Source organism: Lactuca saligna, chromosome 9 (assembly GCF_052625555.1).
Source record: "Lactuca saligna cultivar CGN05327 chromosome 9, ASM5262555v1, whole genome shotgun sequence".
In the NCBI taxonomy this organism is placed as follows: domain Eukaryota; kingdom Viridiplantae; phylum Streptophyta; class Magnoliopsida; order Asterales; family Asteraceae; genus Lactuca; species Lactuca saligna.
In genome coordinates this window covers 193,177,833-193,203,345 of record NC_136425.1, presented here as the reverse complement: position 1 = coordinate 193,203,345, position 25,513 = coordinate 193,177,833, and the positions used below count along the sequence as shown (strand labels likewise).

The 25,513-nt window shown below is 32.9% G+C and overlaps 2 protein-coding genes across 2 annotated transcripts; both read right to left on the bottom strand.

Annotated features, from left to right (window-relative positions):
* Positions 1–3,092: 3,092 nt before the first annotated feature.
* On the bottom strand, positions 3,093–14,150 carry LOC145014244 (dynamin-2B-like). The gene is made up of 22 exons (XM_078972623.1): positions 13,707–14,150; positions 12,189–12,239; positions 11,944–12,064; positions 11,704–11,793; positions 11,006–11,067; positions 10,758–10,872; positions 9,729–10,071; positions 8,491–8,638; positions 7,557–7,658; positions 7,354–7,473; positions 7,187–7,270; positions 6,989–7,116; positions 6,657–6,741; positions 6,413–6,530; positions 6,085–6,161; positions 5,746–5,802; positions 4,920–5,061; positions 4,665–4,816; positions 4,331–4,444; positions 4,171–4,238; positions 3,740–3,912; positions 3,093–3,658 (listed from the first exon to the last, which is right to left on the bottom strand). Exons 1-22 carry the CDS (start codon positions 13,851–13,853, stop codon positions 3,426–3,428), a joined length of 2,730 nt encoding a protein of 909 aa, XP_078828749.1. The 5' UTR covers positions 13,854–14,150; the 3' UTR covers positions 3,093–3,425.
* A 5,651-nt stretch (positions 14,151–19,801) lies between these two features.
* LOC145014451 (chloride channel protein CLC-c-like) lies at positions 19,802–24,159 on the bottom strand. The gene is made up of 8 exons (XM_078972820.1): positions 23,854–24,159; positions 23,566–23,762; positions 22,953–23,153; positions 22,662–22,839; positions 22,278–22,540; positions 21,723–21,992; positions 20,503–21,631; positions 19,802–20,225 (listed from the first exon to the last, which is right to left on the bottom strand). The coding sequence occupies exons 2-8, from the start codon at positions 23,742–23,744 to the stop codon at positions 20,136–20,138; spliced, it is 2,310 nt and encodes a 769-aa protein (XP_078828946.1). The 5' UTR covers positions 23,745–23,762; positions 23,854–24,159; the 3' UTR covers positions 19,802–20,135.
* Positions 24,160–25,513: the final 1,354 nt, after the last annotated feature.

Sequence of the window (25,513 nt, the reverse complement as noted above, 5' to 3'; positions counted from 1 at the left end):
TATCCAGTTTTTGTTTTTTCTCTTCAATTTTCTTTATGTTTTTTATTTTATTTTAATGAGATCATCTTCAATGGTAGTTTTTTACTTTTTTTTTAAAGCTTTTTACTATTTGAAAAAGCTTACCATTGTAGAAGAAGACTAAACACTTATTTTCCCTTATGTTTTATTTGTCTTTTAGGCTCTGTCACATTTGATATTTACATTTACTAACTCTTTATTTTATACACCAACTTAATTAACTGATTGATTTAATAAACAAAATAAAAAATTTGCAGTTGCATCATCTTTTATCGTTTTTTCATTAATAATAATGTCATGTAAGGTTTTTTTTTCTCCGAAAATACTACATATGTTGGTAACATTATAAGTTGTATGAGTGGATTTCATAGAACATTTAAGATGGATAAAAAGATAAATTGATTAACTTTTGAGGAAAGCTTTTTAAAAGATTCACCATTGAAAAGGTTGTGGTTTTTGCCAAATAAAAATATAAAAATTAATAATATGACAAAACTAAAAAAGCTTTTGTTTAATCGCTGAGATGGCATTATATTTCTAAGATGTAAATGGGTTTATATGCTTTCATAAACAAAATAATCATTTTGTCCAGCTTTTTGTATTTTCTATCAACTTCGTGTATTATTTTACTAATAATCATAATGATACTATAGATAAATTAAGACTGAAAAATTGGCGCAAAAGAGTCTTTTTGCATACCCTTACCACTTTACCAGATCTCAAATATGGAACAGAATACATTAACTTAATAAAGGTCCACCATTGGATATAAGATTTTTGGCACTATAGCACAAACAAGTTTGATGAATTTATATATTTAGTTACTTAAGTATTTTTTGTGCTCAATTGATCATTAACGTTGGAAATACCAACTAATTAAGGGTTTGTGGGAAATTATATCCGGTTTACGAGTGAGTGATATGCTGACGTGGCTTGACATATCTAGGTTCATTTTTAGCATTGCACCAAAATAAAGTTTTGCAAATTTACACATTTAGTCACTCAAGTAAGTAACCGGCTGTTGTTGTATCAGGACATATAATTGTGTAATTGATAGATAAAATTCAACTTTAATGGTCTGTTAGACACAAAAAAATACTTTAGTGACTAAATGTATAAATTCGTCAAACTTTGTTATGTTACGGTGCGAAAAACCCTTGGACATATGCTTGAGTTTTAATATTATTATTAGAAAAAGAACAGTTTTAATTTAGATGAAGATTATAACTTATAAGGGTGGAGGGAACTACCATTGGACACACATGTCATTTACAAGTCATACTAGCTTTTATGTTTTTTTTTTTTACTTCCATCTTTTGTTGTACCATATGTCGGGGAGTGGTGTTCTCAATGGTACCAGTGATACCTCATTTAACTTTCGCATCTTCTCGTACGACTCTCTCTACTCTTAAAAGAGTGTCATGCCAGTTTGGACTGGCTCGAAGGCGGTATAGCTGCTACATGACACCGAAAAACTGTTGGAGGAGCGGCTTCTCCAACCTCATGAGCCCTCTCTCTCTCTCTCTCTCTCTCTCTCAACCTTTGACCAACGGTTATTTTTATTTTTATTTTATTTTTTACCAACTTTATCATGCCACTTCAAAAACTACATCTTCTCTCCACTTTCATTCTATGTTTATTCCAATCCAACTTTTTATATTCCATTTTAAAAGGATTCTAGTTGTGAAAATCCAAAAAAAAATGGTTCCAACCAAGACACAATCGTCGAAATGAAACGTCCATTTCCGCCTAAATAACAAATTATCTCCAATACCCACTATATCAACAACAATATCGTCAACTTATCATGCAACATTTTAGTACAACAAATTTTGGTTATCTCAAGATCATCCCGGTTTTAATCCATTACTATAATATCCACATTCAATTACTGAAACCTAATTCCAATATTTCACTCCTGAAGCATCGCAATTCCGTGATGCTCAAAAAATGACGAATCCAAAAAATCAAGAGACGAATCATCACCCATCCCTCAAACCGAAAATGATGAATCAAGTGAATAACCCCAGCCCTCAAGAAGTTATACCCAACATCAAAAGTCTAAAAAATGGTCCATAAAAGGAAGAAGCAGCATTGACAAAGGCTTAGATCGATGTTTTAGAAGGACAAGAAGTGGATATCACCAAAGATCATAATCTTTTTGGGAGTGAGTTCTGGAAAACTTCAAACAACAACAGGGGTCGGATCATTCTAGACATCAAGTGAACTCCAAATGGAAAGATCTGAAGGTGAAGGCTAACAATTTCAACTGCATCTACAACCAAAAGTTGAATAGGCGTAGACAGAAGAGCAAAGTTGGATATTTGAAATTCGATACAATGTGAGTATCGCAAACTCTTTAAGCATAAAGTTTTTTCCACACGAGGGGAGTTGGATATTTTAAAATTACTCATGAAATGGTTAACCGTTGAATTAATATGTGAGAATGCCCCTCCTCCATCCAAACAGACCAAAATGGAAGAAAACGGCACCCACATCCTCAGGCTCCCAAAATAACAGAACTGGCCATTGAAATCGTTGGCCTCGCCTATACAAACAATGAAGAATCGGAGGACAAAAACCATACTGAGCTGATAAATTGCATATTACAGAATCTACCAAGCAAAAGAAAATGGCACTATTACAGTACGATTCGACGTGGTTCAAGGAAAAACAAGAGCAAAAGAAAGCTGATAAGGAAAATATGTGGTTCTTTCTTCAACCACATGACCATTTGACTCAAGTGGTCAGGAGTGGAACGATTTGTGGTTGGCAGTTGTAGAATTTCATTTTATCATGGGTTGAGATGATGGAAGTGAGACTGTGAGAGGAAAGAAAAAAAGAAACACGACGCCTAAAAGCTTTGGAACCAAATTTTATTTTTATACTCTTTATCTTTGGAGTGAAAAAGAATATATAGTAGTTCATCTCCAATCCCACTCTAAATTCTACATTACACACTAAAAATAAAAAAATACGTTAAGCCTGGTGTAATTAAAATTCAAGCATAACAAACATTTCTCAACATTAAAAATAAACAAATAAATAATAATAATTCCAAAAGAACAGCTACGTGACAGTGACAGAATCCGATATCGGTTTCTCAAAATTATGAGCATTACATGTATGAGGCCAGGCCTGTCTTACGTTTATGTTTATGTATACAAAAACAAAAACAAAAACAAACGAAAAACAAACACACACACACACACATGACACCTCAATCCAGAAACTAATACATGATAAACCAAAGTGCAAAACAATCTTCCTTGTGCTGTCTGTCTGTCAGTCAGTCATATATCTACAAAACACGTGTACCAACTCTACAAAACATACCAATACCAAAACAACAATTGCCTCCAAATTCAATTTCAATTTCATTTTTTTTTTTAACTAATATTCAAAAGCTAAAACCTATAACCGGAGCTGGAGCTGGAGCCGGAGCCAGGTGGCGCTGGTGGCAACCGGTTCGGGGTGCGGCGGCTCCCAGAGTCAACATCACCGTTCTGGCTTGGGTCACTGTTCCTGCGACTGTGACCATTGGACCCGAACCTGGACGGATCAGTGGGCCCATTGGCAGCAGAATCAAAAGCAGATCTCCAGTCATCACCTGTCGATGGCCCACTGGTTCTTGGACTCTCTGAATAAATCATGTTCAAAAAATATTACTACACAAATAAAATTAATAATAAGTCTATACATATATCTGTTTGGTTATTACCTGCAGGACTACCGTTTGACATGTTGGAGGCTGCAGCAGCTCGGTTGTCATGAATGCTGAGTTGTCTGGTGAGTTTGGAGAGGAGAGAGGATTGCTTTTGAATTTTGTCCCTTTTGCGCTTCACGTTTCCATCTTCTTGAAGAAGCTCTTCTATCCTTGGTGTAGTCTGCGAGCTATTATTAAACCAACAAAAATTTCAATCATCTTTTTATTCTTTTATACACATGTCAATGTCATACCTTTTTGGGTGGGACAGAAAATTGCAACTTTTGTCCCCCCATCCCACATGTCCTACCTTTTTGGAAGGGACAAAAAATTCTACTTTTTAACTCACTAACAATCTATCTGTCCACCATTTTGGGCGGGCTAATATTTGTCCCCCCATCCCACATGACTCAAATGGTGGTGGTCAAACACACTCAGGAGCTAACCTTATGGAACTGTAGAGCTTATTGAGCATGTCTTCTTTGGCTTTTTCTACTTGGCAAAGAACAACTGCCTGCAAAAAAAAAAAAAAAAAGTGAAGTTATTGGGAGACAAACGAGAGAGACTATGGAAGCAGATGTAGAGGATGATTGATTGATTGATTACCTTTGGGACATTTGCTGCAAGGCTGTTCAAAACAGCTTCAACATAACCACGTACTTCCTGAGCCATCCAACGAAGTTCTTCCTCTGGATCTGCTGGTTTTCTCACCATTGAATCCTAAAATTTAACAGCTACTCAGTTAAATAAATAAATAAATAGCAATCTTCTGTTTTATTACAGCATTGTAGTTCCAATTTTTTTCTCACTAAGACATTGTACTTTGCAAAATCTACCCAGTTATGATGCTATAATTGGTAGATTTTTCATAAGTACAAATGAAAGAACGATGCATTAATAAACAAATACATTGCTATTTGTTGATAAAATTCTAACTCACAAGAGAACCCTCTGATTGACTATGGCGAATGGGAGGGCCATCAGCTCTCATAATCACTTGACCACCTTTGGCTCCAACAACAACTCTTAATTTGTTTAACCACTCAACTTTTTCTGCAACATTCTCAGCCTTTAACACGACAGCACTGTGAGCTGTGATGTGGAATCATTTAAGCTTGACGTTAGCATAAGTAAAATCCTTTTTTTTTTTTTTTAAATAAACCAAAAAAAAATAATAAATTGTGGAATGGATCACCTTTTAAAACAGTCTTGTATGCAACCTTGCTTGTTATCTTGAATGCTAGGCTGGGTGCCTTTTCTTCCACCACCTTTGATTTTTTATCCTTCTTGGATGGGGCTGGGGGTTCTTCCTCTTCCATTTCTTCTATATTGCATTCCTGAAATATCACAGGTTGAATGAGGGCATTTTCAGAATTTAACATAATGTGAAATTCAACCGTGTTATATTTGCTCATAAGCCATTAATTAACAAGCCACAGTTATCTGTTAAATAATCCAGAGAGACAGTTCTATAGATCGAGGGTTAAATGGAAGAAATAACAACATACTTTCATGGATTTGTTTATTATTTATAGAATCTTACTTTGCATATCTTCCTATTACATCGTTGTATTGTGAAAATCTACCCAAGAATATCAAAGTTATTTAAATACAAAACAATTTTTGTTTTTTTTAAGTGTGAAGTCTTGGTAAGAAAAAAAAAGTTTCAAGTATAAATAGGTAAGCATTTTAAACTAGAATGCCTTAATAAGAAAACAAATGAAAGTAGAATGCATAATGGATAGAAATGGAAGTAGAATGCTATCACACGCAAATAAAAATGAAAGTGCATTGCTATTTCTTGATAGCCGAAAATCTAAGCAAGTTTTGAAATATAATTATATAACAAGCAAAAAAATTAAGAGTTAAAGTGAATATTATGTTCGAAACCACTGATTCAAATTTCAAAGTGTTTTCATATTTGATGTTTGTGTTTTGGTACGGACTCAATGTGGAATAAAGATTATAAAACTATTTAAAATATAAATATTAATTCTCGGATTATGAATGCTAATACATACCTCCAAAGTAATCACCCCACGGAAATTTCTCTCTTCTTGTTTTTTAGTGTATCCAAGCTGCAAAAAAAAAAGGTCTAAGGATTAAACCATATCCAATAGAAAGCATCTTGAAACCAATTACAAATCATAGTTTGTTTAAAGTATAAAATATATATATAAGTAACATCCCAAAACAAGAATTTATAATTGAAAGCAGTGCACGTCCTTCATATTTTCAAAAAATCCCAGTCGAATATTAGAGAAATTGTAAAATTTCAACAGGTGATTTAACAATTAAAAAGAACATATAATCTTTGGTACACTAAATTTCTATTAAAATTCCCATATCATATTACTAACCTTCCCAGTTTTCTCATTTAAAACAAACCACTTTCTACTCCATCCATTGGATTTTGAACTTTTCTTCAACAAATATCCTGTCCACAAAGAGCACAAAAGTTACAGATATAACAGTGACGTGTCCAATAACTTTTCAGAGAAAACCAAAGGCACACATCCCTAGAAAAAGAAAAAATATTAGATTTTAACATCTTTATCTCAATTTCATTACGATTAAACAAAAAAGCACACCCAAACATTATTAGGGTAGATATTATTTGTCATATTCATATATAAAAAAATGGAATAAACTGAAGCTATGGTTAAAGTAGCTTCAAATACAACAAACCTGCTGTTATCTCCCCCTCAGGTCCTGCAGTCTTTAAGGCGGGCCCCTCTTGTGCATCCTTGTCTTGCTTGCCATCCTTCATTGATTTTAAGTTGCCTCCTGTTTGAGGACTACTTGCCTAAATAAAACATCAAAAATAGACAGATCCAGTAAGCACACAAAAAACCCACAGTAGAAAAAGATGTCCACATGTGAATTGCCAGAAAAAACATTTTGTGAAAATTAAGGACCCAAAAATGCTTACCCTATTTAGTAAGGACTGTTCAGCATCCACAGCCTTCTTGGAAGATCTGTTCTTGATCTCTTCTTCTCGTCGCTGTCTATCCATCCTGTTAAGAAATTATATTCAACATAAGATATCATTTTCATTCACGCCATTGTTGAGTATAATCTAAAGTATACTGTTAATAAAATAATCCTTCGCACAAAACATAAAAGTGAGAGTACAATGCTGTAATTGAGTGTCATTTTCAAGATACAATGTCTTAATAAAACAAAATGAAAATACAAGGTTGTAACGGAAAGTCATAGAAGTAAGATGCTATAATACAAAAAATAAAAAGATTATGAGCATACCTTCTCTGAACCAAACGAATGAAATGCTGAGGTGGAACAAAAACCCTCTCCATGTCAACAAGTGCAACCACCATCTTCTTTGCATCATTCTTAAAACCCTCCAAAGCAGTAGTAGCAATTGCAATAACCTAATTAAACAATAGATAAATAAGTTATATTTAAAAAGGCAAATGCCAAAACTAAGAAAATTCTAATCACCTCTCTCTTAAAAGGAGGATATCTTCCAAGCCCAGGTGTGGCATTTGCTGATGCAGAAACTATATCCACAAGCACGCGATGAACCTGTAATCATTGAAACAGATTACATAATGGCATAAAATCATGTAATTATGGGAAAAAGAAAAAAGGGTAAAAAATGTTATTACCTCATCAACACAAAGACGTGAGGGCTCTTTGGCAAGCTCTAATACTATTTTTATTAAAGATCGCAGTCCTTTTTCAGGAGATATAAGATAAGGTTGATAACCATCTGCCTCCAACACAATCTGATACAACCAATTCCGTTGTCATCATAGAGGAATAAGAGATAAATTTATGAATTAAAATTTTAACAAACTACATTTCATACCCTCTTCACATTATTTATATCAAAATGTTTGTCTAGAGGAAGTTGCTTGATCCTGTTAGGAAAGTTACCCTCAAAACTTGCCACCACTTTCCAACCGCTACCCTGAAAATTTTTATATACACACTATTTAGCTGATTTTTAAAATTTACTTTTATATTCTTACTATATCTAAAATTACGATTCACAAATGAATAGTATACTTTTTGTCTTTCAAACTTTGGCCACAACATTTATGTATATCGACAGGCTTGGTCCTTGTGTAGAAAATAAATTATAAAAACTGTCACTGTAATTTACAGAAAAGGTACATGTGCAGATTTTATCACAGAAGCAGTCCATGTGTCTACAAAAATTACAAGATGATCCCTGCTAATAGAAAATTTACAGACTATGATTGCGGGGGTAATATCACCCTAGTTATATGTAAATACAATGTAAAATTTTAACTCTGGCCCATACATTATTTAAATTGTAATTAAAATATATTTATTTACGAAAAGTAAATATAATAAATGCATATTAAAACCAAAACATGGTATACATATATTAAAATCGTTTAGTTATTTTCAAAAAATGTTAAATTGCTATTTAATTAAATTAATGAAAATTCCCAAAAGATGTGTCACTAAAAAGTTGCATGAACAAAATGGGTTATATTGCAAATTTTCATTCAACTCCACAGACTAAGGAATGAAAATTTGCTCTTTCAAAAAAATAAGGAATGAAAATTAACAAAATGGAAGGAATCCAATTCTTTCAAGAATTGTTCATTCCATTCTGCTAGGCAAAACAAACAAAGTTTCTTAATTACAATCGAATGAACCATTCCAATCCTTGCTCGATTCCTTCATATCAAACACTACCCAAGTTTTGATTTGAATAATTTAATTTAAGTATACTCCAAGATCTTGATTATAAATAAATTATTTATTACCTCTCCAGTCATAATGTGTTGAAGAAACTTGTCTTCAAATTCACGACAAAGTTCCAAAGCCAAAGCCCTTGTACCTTCAGAACTACTAACCATTGATTCTCCAAGCCTTACCAATTCATCTTGCACAATTTGAGATTTACTCTGAAGCCTGCACGTGTTTTAAGAAAGAAATTCACTTAAAGGCCTAATACAAAAACACAAAGCTCGGTATCTAAGTTACAAAAGAAACTGTTGCTAATTATCATGTTCGTATCAAATTATCAAAAGCAACAAGAAAGAAAGATATCAATGTAATATCTAGAAACAAAGCTAGAGTTTTGTAAGATGGAGTGCTGAAAGTTTGGAAGGAATGGAATGGTTCATTCCATTGAAAGTTGAAACCAAGAAAAAAAAAAAAAAAAAAAAAAGTTGTTTGTACTGTCTGATTGAATGAAATGGACCATTCTTGAAAGAATGTAATTCCTTTCATTCCATAATGGGCTAGGATGAAAAACTTCAATACAACCATTTTTATTTATGTAATTTTAGTGACATCCTTTTCTTTAAAGTTTTAAGATTTTAGTTGCATTACGTATTCTTTTCTTTAAAGAATGTAATTCCTTTCATTCCATAATTGTTTTTTTATTTTTATTTATGTAATTTTAGTGACTATCAATTGTATCTACATACAACTAAACGATCATATTTGAGAGAAAACTCATTCCATTCCTATTGATCAAACAAAAAAGATCATGGAATGTAATGATTCATCCCAATTCCTTGCTTATTCCATTATCCCATTCATCTGTCATTCCATTCCAAACCCACATGATCCCTTGGTAGAAACCAGTAATTAGAAAATACATATAAATCTTTGTCTATTATTTTGGTAGCATACTACTCGATAAGACGATGAGCCAATTTTCTTTTGGAGTTGCATGTTAAATAGTACACACATTGCATTTAATTTCTTGATCTAATAGAGAACCGACAGAACTGAAATAGAAAACAGAGAAAATTATAAAAATGGTCCCTGTGTTTTCTGATTTTTACCATTTATAGTCCAAAGTTGCATACTTTTTTCAATTTTGGTCCTTATTTCAAGGTTTCATATCGATTTTTGTCCGTGGAGCCTTGAACTAGAATCAAAATCGATACGAAACCTTGAAATAAGAACCAAAACAGAAAAAGACTTCAATTTTGGACTACACAGGGTAAAAACAAGATAAGATGGGGATCCTTTCTAAAAAATATCATACCCTGTTAGAAGATTTGGAAGCCTGATCTTCATACGGCTACGGATTTGATGAGCTAATGTCTCAACCAAAGCTAATCTACCAAGCTTGCTCTGAGGGGCTCCAGTCAATATGGATTTCAAACTTTCACTTTCAGCCCTCCAAGCAGTTTCTAATGAGTTATCAGAACCCACACTTCCGGATTGTGCTGAAGCAATGGAAACTGATTGACCAATGAGAGCAACCCATGGGATATCAGCTGCACTTCTTGGCCCTTGACCCAATAAAAGTGCTTGAGCTGCAGCAAGAACTTTGGGATCTGCAGATGCTTGGTCTACTTTGCTAATAACACCGATTGTTCTTGTACCTTATATCAAACAAAAAAATATATATCACTTTCCATTTCAAGGCTTTAATGACTTTTTTATGAAAAAATTTCAACAGCTTACTGCAGATTGACCACTTATTGCATTTATTTATTTATTTTCATGTTACCTCTGTCACCATATATACAGATTAAAGAAACATTTCCATCAAAAATACAAAATCTCTATCAATTTTTGACCAACTAATCTATTTTATTACATATCCAAAATACGAATAAACATTTGATTAGATATACAAGATAAAAATTAATCTATTTTAACTATACCCCCCTAATCATATTATATTTAGACCTACATTTTCAAATATCATGCAATGAAATGTTTTTTTATTTAAATGGTAGCATGAAGTGATTTTTGTTTTCAAAAATATGATGTGTGCATAAAACGAAAAATTAAACGAAAGGGTTGTATCAACATTTCAGATAGATGAGGATAAAAAAATAAAAATAAAAAACTTTTGAAAGGGTGTATGCATTGGAAAAGGTTTGCGATAATAGGTTTTAATTATTGAAGTTAGTTGAAAGCAGATGTGGCAAATGTAAAAATTCTTTGAATGGGTTAAGCATTGTGAATGCGCTAAGGAAGGTGACAAATAAACTGAAAAAAAAAAATCTCAAAAACTTGAAACATGTATATATGAAATGACATTAGGAGAGTAAGAACTCACATTCTCCATCATATTCCTTTGCGATTCTGAGGGCTTTAGCAGATGCAACTTCAGGTGCCTGGGCAGCAGGTATTACAACCAATAGAATCGCATCATTGTGCTGAGCATATTCACTCTGCAAGAATACTAGGTTATTAGATCTCATTCAAAAAAAGTATTACAAAAAACATGATGATTGCAAGAGATTAATAAAATACTGAAAGTCTGAAACAAAAAACAAAAAAAAAAAAAAATTGACAGCAACGCACCAATGAATCATCAAGATTCCCTTTCTCAACACCAGGCAAATCAATCAATTTCAGAGGAGGAGCTACAAATCAATAAGATTCTGTTAGGGGAAATCACAGAAAAGAGAACATACAAATTTATTTTTTAATGGTACTTTCTAGTTCAAAGAAAAAGCTGAAGAAGAATATGTATTGTAAATGAGACGGAAAACAAGACCTATTATAGCTGTTCAATATGGTTACAAATTATATAAAATATAAAGTTGTCAAAATATGACATATACAATGAACAGATTATATTAAGTACTCCAAATATGATGAGGATATGAACTGCAAATTCAACAAATAAATGGGTTTAAAAATAGACTGATTTTTAGGAGAATGCAATGTTCCTTTATTTAATAAGTAACACCATATCATCAAGTATTTAGCAATGAAAGAACTTACCATGATCGGTCATATCATCTATATCAGGATACATTTGTTTAAATTTACAATTTTATATCACTAGAATTCCTACATTCAGAGGGTTACTACACCATTAGATATGTCCACCAAAGATCTATTTCCATAACTCAATCACAAGGCTAAGTGGCAAATAAATGCAAACAATGTCAGAGTACTTAACAAAGCAAAATATTAGTCTTTATAAGTTATAATTTTGTTCACTTTAGAGAGAAAAAAAAAAAAAAAAAAAAAAAAAACATTTTCAAACTAACCTGTACTCGTTTTAAGCTTCAAATATATTTCATCACGGCTCTTGCTTGATATCTTACTAAGTCTATCCTGTAAAGAATGGCGCAGAGCACCTACAATGGAGCAAAAAGAAAGGATTTAAAACTAGTGTCACTGGACTACCAATTCATGAACTTAATTGGAAATACAATTCTTATGAAGCTCCTTTGTAATAAATCCAACAGCCTTAAAGCAATAGAAAAGGAATGGAAATTAGGGCTCACTTGCAGACACTGGTTGGGATTTACTATCGATCTGCAGTACAATTGACTTGTTGCTTAAGTTTTCATCTCTCTTTAAGTCGATGCATATAGGTGCACGAGTTGCACCACCTTCACCAGTTGGCTGTATAACAAGTAAAGATTAGAAAGTAATTGTTGACATAATACAATTCAAGTTGTAAATAATAACATTTGAGATAATACAATAATTAGAAAGTAAATTAAAAAGAGAAGAAGAAAGTTCTTACTAAAGCAGGATGTCCGATCAAACTGTTCAAAACTGCTGATTTACCTGCACCCTGAACAAAGTTTAGTCAATGATTAGAAACTATTCAGGATTAGAGTTAAATCGTATATGAAAATGGCATTCCACTTTATATGATTCAAAAGGAATCCTTCAATTACTTCGGATGAATTCAGAGTGAATACAGACCAGGAGTTAGGGTTCTTCAATAGAAGATGCATATGATTCTTTTGTTGAAACAAGAACAATTTGTTTAATTACAGATTTCCAAGAATCTGGGAGAAGAAATAATTTGAACATTTATGTACTATAATGCAATACGCGTAACGTCCAGTACGATATATTCCAGATAAAATATTTATGATGTATTAATTTTAATTGATTTGAATGGGAAGCTTGACAAATACCTTCCAAATTGGAGTATCATTTTTCTTTTCGAATGAGAGATCCTATAGGATATATTACTGAAACATCAACACCATTGAAAACACCTAATATATTTTATTTATTTTTCAATTAACATGGCATGGTTCTTGCAACTCTTATTTTCCATTTGCTCAACACCTTCATAAAAAACACGGACAAAAATGGGACAAAAAGGGACGATGATTACGGCAAGCACACCGAAGACACTAAAGAAAACTGATCAACACAATCACACCACAAACATGGATCATGATGCAGTTAGTTAAACCAGGTATGCTGAAATAAATTATTCAACCAAGCAGAAGTCTATTTTGATCTCCACCTTGATTCATAAGTTCACTATCAGACTAAAGAACAAACAATAAAAACTACATAGCGAGTTTGTCAAATGGGTGACCATGTAATCAGGCTTTTCCTCTTCCAAAATTCCTTGCCGATTGTTTAAGCTTAAAAGGATTAGACATTAGCCTCCAAAACAAACCTTCCCATTAAGATTCATGAAAACAGAATATCTAAGATAGTTTAGTGAACACCTAACTTGGATCAATACCCTGCGCCTATAATGCATCCACTTTCATGAATACAAGTGTCTTGCGTTATCTAATGTATACTCCATCATAACCCAAATCAACTTCAATGGATATGTGGACATGTACCAATGAAGAAGATACCCCACCAATTGGAACACACAAAAGCTGCTCCTAATTGGTTTCTCGTGCTACATAAATTTGAACAAAAATGATGTCCAACTGGGGAGCAACAAACAAATTGTTCCAAGCGAGCCTAAATCGTTAAAGTATGGTGCAAATCCAGACTATATACTAAAGTAGGCAGCTGTTAAAAAAAAAATAATAATAACTACCGTCTACCGACCAATACGCCAACCCCAACTGGGAGTAGCCAGGGTTCAGAAATGATTTCCAATTACATCAACCTAACATGGATAGAATTGGGGATCTTAACACAATCAGATCACAGATCCATGCCGTGAATCGATCAACACAATTAAACAACTAACGACTGTTCAGAACTCAAAAGAGAAAAACCTTGGGTTTTGCAGGGATTTAATCATAATTCTCCTACAAAATGAACTTACCGTATTGCCAAGAGCAACAACGTTTAGAAATGTGGAACCACGCCTTGAGGACGACGAAGAATTTTCGTCAACATCTTCATCATTAAGTAAAGCCGCCGCCTGCCGCATCGAATCCGACAGCTGAACCAATTCTTCGATCGCTTCCATTTTTGATCTATCAAGTCTAACAAGCTAAATTCTGGAAGAGATCGAAGCCAAGTAAAAGTAGAATCGAGTATATAAAGCAGTCCAACAAAGAATCTGGAGGTGGTGGCAAGAAAAAAGTTGTAAAAAAGTGTACAAAACCCTAGATAGTCGATCGAGAAGAATGATAGATCCAACAATCAGTGATGATTTTTCTAGGGTTTCAGTTGAGATTTAAAAAAAGGAGGAGAGGTTGTGAAGAAGGATGAGAGAGAGGAGGATGCAAATTGGTAAAAACAGAGGAAGGACACGATCTGCCCTTTTTGATTGCAGTTTTGTACCATCCAAATTACAAATTAGTTCGAGTTTCTTTACACTTTTTGGCACCGGATTTTTGCTAATTTTCATTTCATACCTTTTCTTTCCAAAAAATGTAGGTATTAATTTTATAGGATAATGATTTAAATGAGTAATATATTTTTTGATTTGTATATATTTGATCATTCTTTTTTTTTTTTTGTCTATATTTATCCTTTCAATTTGTTAAACTGTATATATTCAGTTCTTATGACCGGTTACTCCAGGTTAACCGGAAAAATGACTTATTAAGGTAATATATTTCTCATTTTATACACATTTAGTTATTAATATATATATATTTTTTTGTTTCTAAATAAATCTATTTTTGTTTTTGTACCATTTAGTACTTGTGAATGATTTATTTAGGGTTTTCTCACGACATCTAACGTGAGAAACCTCGACTGTTTGTTTGCATAGGTATTGTGGTTTGGCTTAGGTTTTGTGTTCCGAACGTCGTAACTTCTTCATACGATATTTGATTTTAACGATCTTTATATCCATGTATTCGTTTTTTAAGTCTGCTATAACTTTCGTTAAAATTACTATCGTTAAAATATAATATGTTTTACTTACGATTTTATAAAAAACATTCATACATACATTCATAAAAAACGTATGGATATGAAGATCGTAAGTAAAAAATATATTACTTTGTAACAGAAGTAATCTAAACGAAAGTTATAGTAGACTAAAATACAAACGCATAGATATAAAGACCGTTAAAATCCAAGATAGTATGAAAAAATTATGACGTTCAAAACACATGATCTAAGCAACCAAGTAGTCGAGATCACGATGGACTTATCAAAAGCCTAAAACACTTAGTTAATGATTGTTCAACGTAAAATTTCATGAGAAAAAACCTAAAAAAATCATTCATATGTATTGAATGAGTACAAAAACAAATATGTAATGTGTGTGTGTGTGTATATATATATATATATATATATATATATATTACAACAGAAAAATAATGACTAAATGTGTACAAAAATATTAATGACCAAATGTGTACAAAGTGAATAATATATTACCCTATTAAGACATTTTTACCGGTCATCCTAGAATATATATATATATATATATATATATATATATATATATATATATATATATATATATATATATTACAACAGAAAAATAATGACTAAATGTGTACAAAAATATTAATGACCAAATGTGTACAAAGTGAATAATATATTACCCTATTAAGACATTTTTACCGGTCATCCTAGAATAGCCAGCCATAAGAACTGAATGTGTATAGTTTAACAAGCTCAAGGGGTAAATATGGATAAAAAATAAACTCAATGACCAAATGTGTACAAATCGAATAATGTATTACCCTTTTAGTGGAATGATATGCATTTAATTTTATTCCAAACTTTAATTTTTTATTTTATGATGGATTTAAATTATCTCCGATTATATGTCTTATTTCTAACTCCAATTTGGACTAAAAATACTAATACTCCAAGTTCAAACATGAAATTATATTATCGATTTCTACTTTGTTTTGATTAACTAACTATTATTTAAATGATATAGAAAGAACATATGTTTGACGTATTATGGTTCAGTGCTCTAGCAACCAAGTTGAATATAAAGCAGTGTTGTTACGTGTGACTACGTTTCATCGCCCTGTGAAAAGAGTGTTCTGAGATAACAATGCAAATATGAGAACACGTGATGACTCCGATAGTGGCAACATACAACGATCTAACCTCTACCGATGATAGTGTGGTTGTTCGACCTCCTACATATGGATTCTCAGGCATATGCATGTATATTAGGTCATTCACCTCTATATAGTGTTATATAGTGTTGGTTCCAAGACTAGGCAAAGATCGGAGTAAGGTTATATAGTGTTGGTTCCAAGATCAGGCAAAGATTGGAGACAAAACACAGTTCATTAAAGCTTTTTCTTTCTATCCTAGCTAAGAAGAATCTCGTTAAAGGGCGATGACGTAATGATACTTATCTTCTTAAGATTTCGAATCCCTTATAAAATTTAAATTTTATTATTTATGTATCAAAATGATAAGAAAATTATATATATATATATATATATATATATATATATATATATATATATATATATATATATATATATAAGTTGAAATGTCTTTTTTGATGATTTTTAAAAGTTAAATAAAATAGCTTGATACTTTTTGAAGTAAAATATGAAGTTAAAATTGAAATAAGATTGGAAATAAAATATTATTTGTTATAGTTTTACTACGTCTGAGTATTAAAATGGAGATGGGTTAGAGAGGATATTAATATTACATCACAACGATATATATATATATATATATATATATATATATATATATATATATATATATATATATATATATATATATATATATATATATATATATATATATATATATATATTTAAATTTTCAAAACTATGAAAATGATCGTTGTGTAATAATAAAATTACAATAACTATTTGAAAAATAAAATTTACAAAAATACTCCTTTGATAGTAAATTTACAATGACTTTTTGTGTAATAGTGTAAAACAAATTATAGAAATGGTCGTGGTATAATAGTATGACTATAGAAATAGTCCAATGTGTCTACTAAATGCAAATATTACATTAATGGTCCTTATGTTTTTAATCTGCATAATTATATAAATAGTCTTTGTGTAACAACATGAATTGTAAAATTTATAGTGTAACATCTCGAAAATCACAGGATAAGTTTTCCATTTTTAATATAATCAAAACACTTATTTAATTATTTAATCAAACATTTAGAAGTTTTTCAAATAAAACAATTATCAGAGTACAGTCCCAAAATCTTAAAGTTACGGAAAATATAGGTGCATGTGCTACGATCAAGTCGATCCCTTCCTTTTGAACCAGAAGTAACTAAAACCATAAACAATCACTATAAGCACAAAGCTTTGCCAGTTCCCCCAATACCACATACCATATATATATAACATACAAGCCATACATATCATTCCTATCAAACATACGATGGGAGATGTTATGTGCCAACCATAGTCTTGTCATTATGTCACGAGCTGAATGATGGTCTTCCTTGCCAGGTTGGGGGCCAAAACCATGGGTCTTACAGACAAGTGTCAGGAGCCACCTCCTGGTCTTCTATGCAAGCATCACAAAGACAACTAACATACAATCTAAAACTACTTATCAACTTAACTATCATAGTCCACACTTTGGTATTGCATACAGATTTTCCAGGAGCCACCTCCAGTCTTTCATAGAAATGCCAAGGGACACCCCTTGGTCTTCCTACAATACATAAATTAATATGACCGACATTGGTGCCTTCGACTCATAGAATAGTGAGGAGACTCACCTCGCACTGTTGAATCACATTGATAATCCCTGACAGCTAGTATGACGATTTCCCAAATTATCAATAACCAATAACACCCAATTAATAATTGGAATTGAATCAATATCATCACTCCACACTTAGGGTAAAAGACCATTTTACCCTTTAGCTAGCTTGGCCAAGACTAAGGCCCAAACATGGCCCAACATAACCCATGGTCAACCCTGATTAAACTTCTGGTCAAGGTCAAAGTCAACAACTCATGTTGACCAAACACGTTGTGTTCCGTCGGCATCCAGATAATAGGGAAAACCCCAGCCAACACGTTGTGTTGGCTTGCAAACACATCGTGTTTGCCCGAGATTCAACAGCCTAATACTAAGGCCCAAACATGGCCCAACATAACCCATGGTCAACCCTGATTAAACTTATGGTCAAGGTCAAAGTCAACAACTCATGTTGACCAAACACGTTGTGTTCCGTCGACATCCAGATAATAGGAAAACCCCAGCCAACCCAGCCAACACGTTGTGTTGGCTTGCAAACACATCGTGTTTGCCCGAGATTCAACAACCTAATACAATAAGTTGTTTTCTCCGATTCCAAGAGCTCCAAAGCTCATATCTAATCCCTGCAAGGTTCAGAAGGATAAAGTTTCCAACTTTATCCATTGAGACTACCCAAAAAGGTTCAAACCAAGTACATAATGCTTAATAGTGCAAGGGCTTAACCCATAAAGACATATCCCCAAAACATAGACTTGGTCATATAATTTTGGATATGTTGTACTTTTTTTTGTAATGTCGGAGTTGTCATATTTTATATTTGTAGGTTTGTTGGATTTGTCATTTTGTAATGTTGAATTTATAATGTTGGATTTTTAATTATTTAGTTGTTAAAAAACTAGATTTTAAGTTTTTAAAGTTATGAAAAATAATTTTTAGCCCAAAATATAACAAATTTTTTAGCAAAATATAACAAATTTTTTTAGCAAAATAAATAAATAAATAAATAAATTTTAAGCCTATAAAACGGGGGCGGGATCGGGGGTGATGAAGGTATCCGAAGGCTGGATATGGGGCTATGTAAACGGGGGATTCGGGGGCGGGGGCATTAATTGATTTTGGGGCGGGGGCAGGGGTAGCTATTTCCGCTCCCGTTGACATCCCTAGTCCCGTATCCCGTTAGTTTCGTATCCCGTCGTTCGATCTCTGGCTGTTGTGTATTTTTAGGTGACAACTCATTTCATGGTCTTCCAAACGGCAGGGAGTCATTTCTCGATCTAGTGCCAAGGAGGAGTATCGTAACGTTGCTAACGCGGTCGTCGAGACATGTTGGGTTCACAACCTCCTTCGTGAACCAAAACTACTATTTTCTATTGTGGCAATATCAGTTCCGTTTACATGATTGTGAATCCAGTTCAAAACCAACGCATGAAATATATTGAGATTGACATTAATTTCGTGTGTGACTTAGTTGCTCGTAGTGTCGTTCGAGTTTTCCATGTTCTGTCTTCTGCACAGTACGCTGACATCTTCACCAAATGTTTTCCCTCACATCTCTTCAATGATTTCAAATTTAGATTGAATATACACAATTATCCTCCCGATCAAACTGTGGGGGGCTATTAGTGGACCATATAGTGTATCTTGTATTGTATTGATAGACCCATTAGCTCTATACATATCTTGTATGTACTTGGCACAAGAAGTCAACCTTGTATTTATACCTTTGTGCAATGCATATTGACATACGAGGAATCACGTCCCTTAACAATTTGCGGTTCCACACCGCTATAAGCTAAAAAAATATTTCGATAAAAATAATTTATAATGATGACAAACCGTTAATAAATCATTTTTTCATAAGTTAATACCCTCTAACTTATTAGTTTATAAGCTATAAGCTAATAAGCAATTTTTTTTATTTTTTTTTGCCAAACACCTGAAAATATTCAAAATTTGGCTTAATGGTTTGGCATTTAGCGTTTCAACTTGGTCCGTGCTGAATTTTACGAAACATGATAAATTTTGGTTAATTTTTTGGTCAATCAAAGGAAAACAACCATTTTAGTCTTTTTTGAAATAACTTTCCCAACTTGTCATTCTGATTCAACTTTTGACTTGGTCAATTAAACACATAACAAAGAAACCAAATATTTGAATTGATGTGAAAGGTTCGAAAGTACTTTCTATATAACTATTGGTTTTGTAGCTTATATGCCAAAGTTTAATCATTACAAAATATTAGAAAAAGGCCAAATAAAAAACCCAACATATGAAAGTTCCAACTTACAAGAAGACACTTTGCATAACATATTAACATATGAATAAGATCAAGTTTCTGTTCATTTTCATAATATTACAGCAAATAAAACCTCAAAGAATACTCTACACTTCTCCTTTCCTTTCCTCCCTCAAAAACACTTTCAAACCAAAGAAAATAAAATACAAACGAACAAAGAAACTGCCAAATACGCTTATTTTTGCACTTCATTAAAGAATCACAACATCCTCGGACCATAAATACATTTTTAACCTCAGCATTTGCTGAAATTCATAATCCACAATATCACCTTAGTATGGTGGTAGGGTAGCTCATGATTTGACTATATTGCCCTTTCATCTATTTGTGTGGGTCGATGTGTGGGTAGAGTCCCAAAATGTGCTCCGGCATGAAATCATGTCGTGTCAAGATACCAACTATCGGTGGCCTCTGCAAACATCATCACACCGTATTTATTATTATTAGTCCCAAAGTTCAGCTGATTTTTGCAAATTTGATCCTAAAAAATGTTCTCTTGTAATGTTTTTGGTCCCATTACAAGTAAAATGACTATTTTTGGTCCCTGAGTTTAGTTTATCTTTGCAATTTTGGTCCAAAAAGAATAGTCATTTTACTTGCAGCAGAGACTAAAAAGGTAACAAAATAAACGAAATACACTCAAGGGACCAAAAATGTAATTTACCCATAAAAAAGTAGGAAAGCTTACCCCGGGAGTTTTTGGCACTACACACAAATGTCGAAGCCCGAGTTCTCTAAAAGCAACCGCAGCTTTAGCCAAAGACATAGTCTCCACAACCGTATACGGAGATGTATTTGTAATCGGATGCAAATCAACATACATCTCCATTTCTTCCGGACTTATCTCCAAATCCTCAAGCTTAAGCCCTTTCCCGGACCCCGCTTTCGCAAAATCAAACGCATGATACCTTTTCAACGTCTCGGCCCCACTCAACCGCCTATGTTTCGTAAACAACTTCCCGCTAAGCAAAACAAGCAAATGAGACCGCAACACAAGCCCGCACAACTCCGGTGCATCGGTCAACGGCGGCTCATCGATCACCGGAAAACCGTTATGTGACGTCATCCTTAACGAATGGACTACGTTTTCAACCTTTTCGACCCCAGAAAACGTGATTAATGGGCCGGAAACGACGTCTCCGGCAACTAAATGCCGCATGTAGGGTTCCGCGTGCGCTTCGAGAAACGGTAAGCCTTTCATTATCACGATTTGGTCGTATACGCCTTTGTTGAAACAGTCGGCTACGGTTTTTGAAATGAGAAGTACAAGCATCATTAACGGAAGCATTAGCAGATTGTTGGTGAGTTCTAGAAGGATCACGCATAACGAGACAGTCATTCTCATGGTCCCGCCAAGGAACGAGGCGGCACCGAGCAGAGCGAAGAGGCCGACGTCGAGGTTCGCGATCGGGGAGAGGAGGCGGCCGACGAGGCGGCCGTATGAAGCTCCGGCGAGGATGACCGGAATGAAGAGACCGGACGGAATCGCGATTCCGTAGGTTATGATTCCGAGGAAGTACATTGCAACGAAGAAGAGTAGAAGGCTTGTGAGGCGGAATTCGTTTGTATTAAGAGAACTAAAGAGATTACGAATGGCATCATCGTTTGTTGTGAGTAGAAGTGAAGCGAGATCATTGTAGTGACCCGCGGGACATTGGAAGCTTTTGTAGCTTCCGGTTCGTCCTTTTGTCGGACATTCTTCACCTACATTAGGGGGACACGGGATGCATTTTGCAAGCCATGGGATACCAAATGCACAACAAGAAGTCAAAATTGAAATGATAATTACCAAAAGCACCCTAAAAGCAGGACCTTTCCTGTAATTTACATCACGAATCAAGTATCAAGATCATAAAAATGTATGTTATTATATTAATAAAGAAGAAAAGAAAATGATGAGGGGTTTACTCGTTGATGATGCTATAAGTACGCAAGACCTTGTCGACGAGATAATTATAGATACTTCCGAAAATACCCCCGATGACTCCAAGTAGAATAATGGCTAAAAGATCAATAGTGTTGTAAGCAGGAACCGAATTATTGATATTGAACATGATTAGACCTCCATCACCGAATAATCCACACTCTTCGTTTTTACAGTATTCTATTAAAGACTTCAAAACCACAGCTACTACAGCAGTAGTGAAAAAAGTTCTCCATAGAAGAGCACTCCTCCACCTACAAGATAATTAGAAATAAGATTTAAATATTCCATAAGCAAAAAAAATAAAGGGTACTTTCTTTTTTACTTATTGAGCTTAATGGATCTAAACAGGTATACATGGTTGTTTCTTTTTTACTTGATCTATATAGAATGCCTATTGTGAAATTTGTTTTTTGGACTAAATTGGTCATTTAGTCTCATTCAAACGGTTTATTCAGACATATATCATTACTCATTCACTGCTTTAGGGATAAAGGACTTGATAGAAATAAAAGAAACAACCGAAAATGATTTAATACCATGAGGCAGCTTCTTCAAGGGCAAAGAGGACACCACCAACTGGGGCCCGGAAAGCAGCGGCTACACCCGCAGCAGCACCACAGGTGATTAAATCCCTTCGGTCTCTATCATTTTTGAAGTATCTGAGCCATTTCCATGTTAAATGGTACTTTCGTGAACCTCCTTGACCTAATAAGTTGGCTATGCAAGCCCCAGTGTGAACCATGGGCCCTTCTTTTCCCACAACAAATCCAGCAGCAACTCCAAAGATTGATCCAAATATCTGATCAAAACAATCTTATTATATCATCATTCTACTTTTGAAAATTTTCTTTCTATAACTAAAAAAAAAAATGAAAAAGAGAGATTGAGAGAAACCATATTATTGTGCATATGATACAAACCTTTACAAAGAGGGTGCTTGGAGCAAGAATAGAATGGGCATCAACACCATTGAGATAAGCTTTAACCTCAGGTATACCAGAACCAGCTGCTGCAGGGGCAACATAGGCACAAAGAACACCAGCACAAGTTGCAAGCAACACGTTACAACCAGCTAATGCAGCAAATGCCTGATAATAACTGTATTTACAATATAGTCAAATTCATAAGTATGAAAACCAATTTCTAAATAAACTCTACAGAAAGTTTAGTTAATACATAACAGCAAAAGGTTGACAAGGTTTTAGGCTTACTTTTGCTTAAGCATAAGATTGCCAGTGAGAAGAAGCTTGAAACCAGCAATGTTCTCCACTGCAATGTTATTGAAAAAGGCAACAAGCCCTGTAGCTATTCCTATAAGAAGTACAAGTGTCCACTTCAACACAACATATTGAAATATCTGCACCTTCTTCCTGGATCTCCAATCTTGCTTAAACAGATCATTTTCCACAATCCTGCAGAAATTGTGGATCAAGTTTATTGTTTCAAAATTTCCGGTTATCGTATTCAAAAAAAATCTTGATTGATTTGGATAAGATCGCAAGATTTAGTGTTTTTATTTATAATTCATTCATGTTCTTTTCATAACATGTTCATTCAATTAAAAAAGAAGGTGAATCTCAAGGTCAACCTAATGAACATGCTAATCATATAACTTAAATCGGCTTTTTCCCAAAAGCAATCCTTCACTTCTGAAATCGAAAGTCCAAAAAGTAAAACAAATCGATGAGGAAAAAAGCTTAAAACTCTGAAAAGTAGCTTTACTTTGTTATCGCTTTTTAATATTCTTTTAAACGTAGTCTGTGTATGCAGGACTTGGTTATAAATAGAAATCATTAAATACGAACAGCGAGAGTGACGAATTACTCGTAATCAAGAGACTCGATTGGACAAATGTTAGCACCAACGATGGCAATCTGCGACGTCGTATTGACTCTGCTCTTCAAAAGCAATGGCTCTCGTATCATATCCCTTTCCTCAAAAATCGATCCATTTGTCTCCAACTTCTCTCCTCCTTCACTTTCGATATCAACATTATTCTCCATGAATCTCCGAAATCAGCACTATTCAAGCAAAAACACCAGTTTAAACTTCAAATCACTTGAAATCAGAAGAAAATTAATACACACCGAAATGAAATAAGCATATACTTACATAATTACACTCTTTAATGAACTTATCCCTCTTTTGACCGCTTAAGATTCATATAAATTAAACAGAATCTTCAAACTTTCTTAATGATGCATTTTTCTTTCTCCTCTGCAACTTCGATCTTCGAAAGTTTTTGTATGTTAGCCAGCATGTGAAGCAAAACGCTGTGATTCGTCAATCTTTTGAATCATGAGCCAAACAAAAATAATTTAAAAGACAGATATTTCTAGAGAGAGGAAATAAGATAGGGAGAGGAGAGGGAGAGAGATGATTAATTGATTTGAGACTTTGATGAGCAGCTAATTAGCACACGAATTTTATAAGAGACGTGAATGATCGATTCTCTGTTCTTATCCGTCCTAAACGGCATTAGCCCATTTAAAAAAAGATAACTACAAAAATAACACGGATAAAGTTAAGCATCTGAATTTTTTACAGGATAATTAGTTATTATTTTTCATATATATTTAGTCAATTTTTGCTTTATAAGCCAATATTAATTAATTTATATTAGAAGTATAAACATATAATATAAACTGTTTATTTAAAAAAAATTAATATAAAATTCAAAATATTTGAGAAGTTTGAATTTATAAAAAAAGCAAGAAAAATATTGAATTATAAAAATTAAAATGTTTTTTTTTCTTTTTTAAATTTAAACAAATAATTTAAATAAATAAATAAAAAAAATTAATAAAACTTTAATTTAGTATTTTTAAAATTAGAAGGAAAATCCATTAATGAAATTGATATGCATTTATTATTAGATTTATTTAAATAATATTTGATATTTAATAAAATAGAAAAACCATAAAATAACAAGTGGAATAAAAATTAGTTTAAATTACCATAAAATTACATGTGGCAAATTAAATGAGAATATGGCAACTGGCAAAAAAACCTTCATTTATTATAATAAATATAATGTATACACACAAATATTTTATTTAAAAGTTTTAATTTTTAATTACATAATAACTAATAATAAATTTTAATAAATTATTTCCCCATAACAAACTATTCGTTAAAAAAACTATTATTGTCGCTGTTTTGTACGGACAGACATTTAGTGTGTCTATATATATATATATATATATATATATATATATATATATATATATATTAAAACATATTTAACTTTTTTTTTGAAATTTAAAAGGTATATGCTTGAAAACTTTAATGTACAAATTTGTTATGTACAAACCACTTATCTTTTTTAAGAACAAAACTAATTATAGTAAAAAATAATCAACGAAAATATTTAATTATTTTTTTTAACGTGGGCATTATGTTTGCCCAAAGGTTGGGTATATAATTTTTCTAACATATCATCCGGAAAATTTATAGTCATTGAAACATTTAAATAACATTTTCTAAATATAAAAGTCATTCATCGAAATAGTAGTAATTGTCGTTGCCGCTTTGCACGGGTGTAAACCTAGTGTGTGCGTGTGTGCGCATATATATATATATATATATATATATGGGAAAAGTGAATATACCATTAAGGGTATATAAGCTTAGATACCCAAACTCAATATAATTAGTTGTTTTGTTTGATATATTCATTATAATGTTATTAAACTTCAACTTAAACTTGAATTACTTTGAAGATTTTCGAAATTTCACTATTGTTTTCCTCTTATATCACTTCTTTTTGCCG